General features: G+C 47.2%; 1 protein-coding gene across 1 annotated transcript; it reads right to left on the bottom strand.

Moving 5' to 3' along the window:
* Nucleotides 1–1,110: 1,110 nt before the first annotated feature.
* LOC118231896 lies at nt 1,111–8,809 on the bottom strand. The gene is made up of 2 exons (XM_035426252.1): nt 8,771–8,809; nt 1,111–3,319 (listed from the first exon to the last, which is right to left on the bottom strand). The coding sequence occupies exon 2, from the start codon at nt 2,896–2,898 to the stop codon at nt 1,111–1,113; it is 1,788 nt and encodes a 595-aa protein (XP_035282143.1). The 5' UTR covers nt 2,899–3,319; nt 8,771–8,809.
* Between the last annotated feature and the right edge of the window lie 848 nt (nt 8,810–9,657).

The raw sequence follows: 9,657 nt of genomic DNA, 5'->3' as shown, positions 1-9,657 counted from the left end.
AATTGGGGGAAACCGACTTAGAGGGCTTTTACAAGAACGAAACATTGACCAAGACCACACAAATCAAGTCATTAACAGTTTTAATGTCAGGTAGGTTATACACTTAAAATAATCAATTTGTCGTTTCAGAATTTAGAAAATAGTAAAACAATAAAAGTACATCATATCAAAGATAAAGATGAGCATACCTGACAGCAGTCTACACACAGAAAGAGTATTGTGTGGGAAGTCTGATTGCAGATTCCCAGAGGGCCCTGTTCCTCTCCTATAAGAACCCAGCGCAGGCAGGTGTATGTCGCCAAAAAAGGCTCATAAAACCATAAATTTACTTGGAGGGGGGAAGATTGGAATTTGGTTCAGACAGGATCCGACAGATGGATTTACCAGGAGGAGTGTCCAAAAAATACAGTTGACTTCCAAATTTATTAAAATAGATTTTCTCTAGGTTTGCTGGTTTTAAAACCTAAACCAGAGCATCACTCGCACAGAGACCATAAAAACCATACCAAATATGAATATTTGTTCTCGTGATTGTCATGAAAACTCTGAAAAACATGAAATAACTGTACAATCTTAACCAACTGTCAACTCTCAATGTCTTTCCACAGTGTATCAAGATTGCATAGTGTAGTGTATCAATGTATTCGACCCAAATCTGGATTTATTTCCTAACCAAAAGTGTGCGTGAGTAAATTTCTCTCCTTATGAAGGTTGGGAGACAAGTTACCCAGTGACACCAGGTGAGGGCACTGTGGCTGTCCCTCAACTGTCCTGAGCAATTTGCCCCATTTTCGCCATGTGATTTTATTACTTGCCATCTGAAACCTCCAGGACGTTGGGATAATTTTAGAATTGCTTGACCATAGAAAAGAGGTGTCACCTGTTAACTGTCGCAAAACCAGATGCCAAGGTCTTACGGGTCACTCTGTCCCGACAATATCAGACTCTGCACCTGGCGAATTGCTTTACGACAGTCAGAGAGGAAATTCCACTCTATGCCTGTTCCCGTGGGCCTTACAGATTCCCCTCTCTGGCCCCGTGGGACAAACAGAACGCTGTCCCAGGGGTCACTGAAAATGCCCAACTTTGACAGCAGTCCAGGTCCGGTGTTTATGGTCTCAAGCCTGGTCTCGCTGGCAACTGGAGGGGGCTGAGAACCAAAGCAGCATGAGTGGAGGTGCGCAGAGAGTGTATTAGGTGTCGAAAATAACAGCATTGAACCAGGGTGATGGTAAAGATGACTGCGCTAGCGATGACGCACCCTCGGAACACCCAATCCCACCAGGTGTACGCGTCCTGGGCGGACCGGGTAGAGGAGCTGGCCAGGATCTCCGCTGTTCTTTTGGCCAGATTCACCTCCACCTGAGCCTGGTTGATGTGGTAATTGGTGTCACGGATGATCTGTTCTACCAAACTCATTAGGTCAGTCAGGGCCCGCGTTCCTTGTTCGTAGAATGTGTCCTCCCACCACGGGGAGACGTCTACCTCCAGTGGAACTCGGCCTAGAATGTTGATCTGACCCATGGCCAAATCTTCCGTCACTTCCAAGCAGAAAGTGTGGTTTGCTGGACAGGTCAGACCTCCATACGAGAAAGAGTTCATCTCGCTGATGACGCACCTTTGTGTGTGGGAAACCTGGATAGCGTCAGCGTGGCCATGCAAAGACTGCACACTAATGAATTTGGTATCATTGGGAGAAAAAGGTTGCAAGGTGTTACAGGTACAGATGATATAGCTAGAGGTTTCATGACAACACATGCGAGTGGTGAATATGGTCTCTGTGCCCCTCATAGTGATATACCCGGTAAGGTGATCTAATTTTAGAATCTGATTCTTCCCTACTACGCCGATAGAGCGTATGGTAGTGGAATTTGGGTACACCTGTTCTGGGTGAATTAAAGGAAAAGAAACAAAGAACCCAATACATCCCACACATTCAGTCCCTGTGTACATCATAAAAGTTGTCAATAATTCGGCATGCTTTATGTCTTTCATTTTTTCTGACACAATCCACCTGTGCAGGTCTAAAGTTTCTATCAAATCATTTAGAACATGCCTCGGGGGTTTGCGCAGACGAAGGTCTAAAATCTCTTGTCTGGCAGCAGTAAACAGATCCTGAGCATATGTTCTGCAGGCTAAGGCACGCTCGATGGTACGGGTCTGATTGAATAATGAATGGCTGATGGCAAGAAGCGCCTGCGCTTCGGACCTTACAGCCTTAATGATATTCTCATTGCTATTAGTGAGGTGTTGGAAACCAGTGGCCACTTGATTTGCCAACCATGCTGAGTATTGAGATTGTTTTGTTATTTTATAGGTGTTTGCAATAGAGTTACCTGAACCGAAAAGACCTGTAACATCTCCGAACAAGTCTCGCTTAGAGCGTACGGGTGGAATTTGAACGGCAAGTCTGCCTTTATAATCAGAAACTAAATCATCGAGCCGTGCCTGCAGCCATGCATATGTTTTGTCCTTTATGTCACAATGGGTTACATAAGCTGACAGGATGTTCGAGATATTGTAACTAACATGCGCCATTACAAGATTCACGTCATGTAATAAGGTTTTGTTTACATTTCCCTTAATGAGACCACCAGGAGGGAGAGGGTAGGTCTTAGGACACTGCGTGGGCTTGTGATATCCGCAGGTGGTTAAATTAAAACAATGATGCCGAGTCCAAGTGCAGTTCTGGGGACTGGTGTAAGTCTCCAGACTAGCCTCGCATCGCCCCACGCAGTATGTCCCCTCCTTTCGGCTGGTCCAGATGAAGGCTTTAAGTCCACTGCGGTCGTTAATAGAGGAGGAGGTTACATTGAAAATTAACTCTGTGTATCCTATGTGTGTTTGATTATGTGGCTCGGTATGGGTGCATCGATAGGTGCTCGGCTCTAGATCCATCGTGCGGTAGCACTTTTTTGGATCTAAGCCATGGTTATTTTCATAATGTAGCAGATGTAAGCTGCCAATGTCAGCGCCTGGGTACTCTTTAAGCTTGTACCAGGCTGTGGTGTTGGGTTGTGTGAATTTTATGGGCTGCAAAAGTGTGTAGCCAGTTACTGTCCTGGATGGGAGATGGGTGGAACCTGACCTACAGCAAATTTTTGCGGCACAATTTGGTTCCGGTGCTATCCCGGGAGGCCATGTAACTGGTTCCCTTAGCGGTATGGTGATATGAGGTGTGGATGGCCCCTTAAAATATCGCCACACCCATCTCCCACATTTCAGATGGTAGTTCAGGAGGATACGCTGCCCCAGCTTCACACATGAGTCCCCTGACACCCTCCTGGTATCCGGCACCCATGGGATTGCTGCAGCAAGCCTAGAATGGGAAAGACACAAAGGAAACACGGTTAATTCTCTTCAGCACCTTTGAACAATTTACATTGGGACATGTGGTACCACTTTAGCTTCCCCCGGATGGTCACGGCTATACAGCTGTTGCAGACAGCTTTCACTTCATATGGCCCATGCCATCGGGGAGCAAAAGCGTCTTGCTTCACAAAGACTCGTACCATGATCATGTCCCCCTCTGTAAATTTAGTTTCAGAGGTGGGGTTAAACTGACGCTCATTCTGCAGGTCAGACTGCTGCTGTCTCAGCACAGCCTGAGCATGTAGCATCTTGAGCCGCTCCTGCAGTTGAGCCAGCACCACCTGCTGTTTTATCCGCACCAACGGTCCCAGGTCGGCAGGGGAAATTGTTGGGTCAATGGGCAGTTTCATCACCCTCCCGGTCATAAGCTCATATGGGCTAATGCCTGTAGCTTTGGAGGGTGTAGCCCTTAAGACGGTCAGAACGGTGGGCAGAGCCTCAATCCACCCATTCTGATGCTGTGCCATTTGTTTGGCAATGCCCTCTTTAATTGTGCGGTTCACCCGCTCAACCATTCCGGAGCTCTGAGGTCTGTAAGGGATATGAAGTTTTTGCTTTATATTCAACATCTTGCACATGTCTTTAGTCACCTGGCCTGTGAAATGAGTCCCCTGATCAGATTCAATTTGCATCGGCGCTCCCCAGAGGGGGATAATCTGGTTCGCCAGCACTCGTACCACAGTATTCGCGGTGTTATTACGTGTGGGAATTGCTTCAACCCATTTGGAGAATTTATCAATGATCACAAGGCAATAGCGATACCCCCCCTTGGCACTGGGAAGCGGACCAATGAAATCTAACTGGAGGGACTCCCATGGCCCTTTTGGAGGGTCTGGCCGCCGCAGGTTCATGCGACCACGCTTACCCTGGTTGACAGTGGCACACACAAGACATGAATCACACCATTGCTTAACATCCAAAGACATCTGCGGCCACCAGAAGTACCGCTTTATCAATTTGATTGTTTTATCAGCTGCCACATGTGCATATTCATGGTACATTGCGATGATTGGTTTTTGAAGACTAGCAGGAACGACATATCTACCATCCCGTAGCACTATGCCCTCTTCGACTGTCACCAGCTGGTCCTGCTTTAAGTGTGGTATGAGTTCCCCCCCCTCCTCCCACAACTCCTGCTGATATTGCTTGAGGTCAAAGGGAGTAACCTGAATCGCACTCACAGCAGGGCCCAATGAAGTCTCCTGCTGCCAGTCATCACCGCATGAAGCAGCTAATTTAGCTAGGTGATCAGCAATGCTGTTATTTTTTTCATGCACATCTGGATTTTTTGTAATGTGCGCTCGCACTTTAATTACTGAAAGGGGAGCTTTGCGGTCCTGAGTCGCTTGCCATATCGCAGTAACAATATTAAAATGTTTTATCGGCGCTCCGGCAGCCGTGAGAAACTTGCGCAGTTGCCACTGAGCCATGAAATCATGCACCACCCCGAACGCATAGCGGCTATCAGTATATACGCATAACGATTCGGGGTGGGCTTTAATGGCTTCTAGCAACGCGACAAGCTCAGCTTCCTGTGCTGACATCCTAGGAGACAACTTAAATAACAACTGTTGGCTATTTTTAGAGTTGTCTTGAGGGACCCAGACCGCACATCCCGTATGAAATCGGCCCTCACTCCAGAACCGCGAGCCATCAATATACGCTCGGGTCTGACCAGGCAGTTCTACCTCACCGACCGGGCTTTGCACCTCTGGTCTCGGTTCACAGACGTGCGGCTGACCTTCTATGTCCCCAAGCAGATGCGGTAGGATTCGGTTGTTTTCTACCGTGATCTCACGCGCTTGAATATCAGTTAGCCATCTTGCTAACCTGTGAGATGATACGCCTTTGATTTGGCCCTGCATCAGCATTCGAACCGGCGTGTGCATTGTGTGCACAACAACAGGTTGAAACCCCACAATAGGTTCTGTTGTTGTTAACATCCAATGAACTGCAAGGACGTGCTGCGTACATGGGTCAAATCCCTGCTCAACTGGAGATTTTTTGCGACTGTAGTATGCAATTGGACGCAACAACCCCCCATGCTCTTGAGCTAACACGCCACTAAGTGTATTTGCGTGCGCGTCCACCTGAATATGAAATGGTTTAGACGGATTAGGCAAACCTAATGCCGGAGCCACGCACAAACGCTGTTTCAAAGCTGTAAATGCAGCATCGTGCTCCTCAGTCCATTCAAGCACATCGGATGGCTTAGATTTCCCTTTTAACAGGCTGTACAACGGGGCCGCAGTTTCAGCAAAATCCGGGATGAAATCACGTAGATAATTAGCTGTTCCCAACACTTTTTGTAACGCATTTAAAGTGTAGGGTCGGGGTAGTTCCGCAATACTTTTACGCCTGTCCTCCGTCAAAGCACGGTGATTTTGACTAAGGGTGTAGCCTAAATAGTGGACTTCTTTTTGCGCAAGTTGCGCCTTCTCTTTATTAAGCTTAAATCCTGCCTTCCCCAGGGTCTGTACTACTGTGTCCACTACTTGGAGGTGATCCTTGAGTGATCCCCCCGTCGCCACTAGGATGTCATCCACATAGTGGATGACATCACCCGTTGCCAGCAGCGGTCCCAAAACATCAGCTACTGCTCTATGGAAAATGGCTGGACTATTGTGGTATCCCTGTGGCATTCTTTCCCAGGTGTACTGAATCTGATTAACAGTAAATGCCAATTTCCACTGGTCCCTTCGCTTAACTTTAAGGGACCAAAAGCCATTTTTGATGTCCAGAACAGTAAACCAACACGCATCGGTTGATATCTGAGTCAAGATAGTAGATGGGTTTGCCACAATAGCTGTGGCCCTGGGCAATACATGATTGAGACGCTGATAATCAATACAGAGACGCCATTTACCATTTGGCTTTGGCACCGGTAGACAGGGAGAGTTAGCGGTTGAGCTGCACCGCCGAACAATACCTCTCATTTCGAGTTGTTTAACTATTTCATGTACCGCGGCCTCCGCCTCTGGTTTAATGCGGTATTGCTTTTGGGGGGGAGGTGGATCCCCCTCAATACCAACTTCAAAGTCCACAAGGCCACAATCATGTTCATGATTGGCCCAAACATCGCTATGTTTGCTAATCAATTGCTGGATGGGATCTGCAGTGGATATAGACATAATGCGGTTTCCCGGAGGGCGCTGTTTTGCAGCCCTTTCAGTTCTTATTTCAATTTGTTTTTCAAGACAATGAATCACAAATCCGTATTTCCGCATTATCTCCATGCCCAGTATAGTCCCTTCTCCATTACCCGGCAGATACCAAAACGGCTCCTCTAGCACTACCACTCCCAGATTAAGTTTAACGGGTTGTGTCCGAGTAGCTATCATAAGGGTACCGGCTATGCCTTTAATTTGACTAGTTTGGTCCGTAAGAGGTAATAGTATATCCGTGCAGGAGCATGCAGCACCGGTATCGACTAAAACATTAACTAATCGGCCTCCAAGACTAGCTCGTATTTTAATCCGGTTTCCACTAGGAATAATGCTCCCGAGCGCAAGGGAGGCCACGCACCCCTATTGTGAATCCTCATAATTGGCCGCTAACGCTGCCAATTCTGCTTGGAGCGCACTATAGGGGTTGCTCACGGCTTTTTGGGCTTGCTCAGCTGAGCGTCGCTCGCTGGCCATCGGGTTGCTCTGCATTATTAATTTTCCCAGCTCCAGCAGTATGCGTTTATCATTTTTGGATGCCTGTCTGGGAAGGCCCAATTTTTCTCTTAGCCTGAAGCACTGATCGAGGTTATGATTGGTCTTATGACAGTATACGCATCCCGGCTGTGAGCTACCATTGCCATCTATTGCATCCTTCGCCCCTTTCCCTTCGGCTACCCAGTGAGCCGCAAAAACAGAGCGAAGCTTGCCTTGCTTTTGTAGCCGGTTCTCTATTTTTGAAGCCCATTCCACCAATGACCGGTAGGTATTCTCTGGTGGGTCAGCTCCATTGGCTAATGCTTGCTGGATATGGGACCCCGCATTGTTTTTCAGGAGCTGCAACAGCACTTCCTGATCACGGTCCGCTTGCTCCAAGCCTGAGTGCTCTTTGAAAGATACCCACATTTTCTCGGCATACACTTCAAAGGCTTCCTTAGGTCCCTGCTTTATGTCGAGGATCTTATGCCACGCCGCATGCGTTGGACCCCGCAATTGCAACAAAGCCTCCTTAAGTCGGTCATATACCTCATTGTCTAGCTCACCCTCCTGTTTAACCACAATCCTCCCCGATCGCAGTTCCTCCGGCATTTTAGACCTCAGCTCCTCTGGGATCGTAAGGAGGATAATCTGCCATATGTCCCGAAGCTCTAAATTATATACCGAGGCTTGCAACATGAGGTTGTCCCAGTAGGGCTGGAATGGGCCTTTTCTAGGCATCATCCCTACAACCTCCTTGTGCCTAGAACATTCTTCGCAAGTTAACGGGCGGCTAATCAGGGTAACAGCGTCATCAGCATCCGTCATGGTTTTTAATACGGCTATCCGCGCCGGCTTATGGAAACTTGTGCTAGTTCTATGACGAGTCATTACGGGGCTTCGCTGCCTAGGCTCCTCAGGCCGGTTAGGGCGATAATAAAATTCACTCTCAGGCCTCTCAGAGACAGACATACCCGGCCTGCTTGGGGTTGCAGAAGGCCGCTTACGCACATGACTGTATTTTCCCGAAGAAGAGATATCCTCACGGGTTTTATCTCCTAGGGCTAATATATCCTCATCCTCGCTATCCTCAGGCATGCCACCACTGGCGAACTCAACTCCCCCTTGTCGAATGGCCGAGATAGGCAATCCAACTTTGCCGCAACAAGCCTCTAAGGCCTCGGCATAGGTTTTGCTCTTCTCAAGCTCCCTCTCCAAACCAGTAATTCGCATTCGCAGAGTGTTACTCTGGATTGCCCAGTTCTGTTTGTCAAATGCAAAGGATTCTACCTCTGCTCGCAGTTTTCTTAACTCATCTGAGCGCGATCTTTCCAACTCTCTAGTGCTAGTCACAGCTCTCACATTTGCAGATAACGCAGCTAGATCGTTTCGGCGCAACAGGTAAACAAGTACAGCAGGAAGTTTTCGATATTGGGATCTAAGTTGCAGCTGCCGACCCTCTGTCTGGTACCAACGAAGTATTTCAGCGTTGCCCCAATTCAGGCTAACTCCTCTATCACGCACCCGAACGATGGCATTTTTAAAACACACGCCAAACATCTCCATGACCTCCTGGTCTACACTGCCGCTATCGAATCCCTCACACTCCATGGTACAGTTAAAATTATTAAATCACCACCGGATTTCTACGTCTCCGGTCTATTAATTGGGTATGTCGACCCGTTCTACAAATGTGTCTGTATGGTGTTTTAGCTTTCCCTCAACACTTTCTAAAAAGTAGTAAAGACTGTACTTACCACCACAGCTGGAAGTAGAACAGAACGACAGCGACGCCAAACCTCATCTCAATGTACAGTAGGACAGGAAGTTGTCATCTTACGAAAGTGGTCACGCAGGCAAAAACCACAGACAGCAATCAGATCACGTCGAGGTCACCAAAATGTAGGCTCTCGAAACTACACCAAGGAGGGAAATAGTTCGGAGTGAAGGTTTATGCAGAATGTCTTCCTCTGTTGCTGTTGGAAAAAGGTTATTCTTTAAGCAGCCTGTGAATACTGTATCTATGTTTTACTATCCCCGCTGATCTTACTCGTTATATCTGACTCCATATTAATTAATAAGTTATGTTCTAAATTAGAATTTAGGCTTGATTTAGAATGGACCTCAGTTCGTCTGAAGTTCTACACCGAGGGTCAACGCAGTTTCACCCGGTACGCACCGCGGATACGCCCGTAACGACAATTTAACTAGCTGTTTGCAGACGACACAGCGGTTGTGAGATTTCCCTCATGGGGAGTATAACCTAATTAAGGTTCAGGGACTCCGAAAGGGCCAATATTGGTCATCCCAGGATCAACTTGGTTCTGCTGACGGTCCCGCCTTAACTGAAAACTTGGTGATCAAACAAGTCCAACGGGCAGTTCCCTAGTCATAATTGGGGGAAACCGACTTAGAGGGCTTTTACAAGAACGAAACATTGACCAAGACCACACAAATCAAGTCATTAACAGTTTTAATGTCAGGTAGGTTATACACTTAAAATAATCAATTTGTCGTTTCAGAATTTAGAAAATAGTAAAACAATAAAAGTACATCATATCAAAGATAAAGATGAGCATACCTGACAGCAGTCTACACACAGAAAGAGTATTGTGTGGGAAGTCTGATTGCAGATTCCCAGAGG

Source organism: Anguilla anguilla, chromosome 7 (assembly GCF_013347855.1).
Source record: "Anguilla anguilla isolate fAngAng1 chromosome 7, fAngAng1.pri, whole genome shotgun sequence".
NCBI classification, from domain to species: domain Eukaryota; kingdom Metazoa; phylum Chordata; class Actinopteri; order Anguilliformes; family Anguillidae; genus Anguilla; species Anguilla anguilla.
This window is presented reverse-complemented; position numbering and strand designations above follow the sequence as displayed.

Excerpts from the sequence above, each read along its gene's own strand:
- LOC118231896 (XM_035426252.1), bottom strand. The coding sequence starts at position 2,898 with ATGGATCTAGAGCCGAGCACCTATCGATGCACCCATACCGAGCCACAT.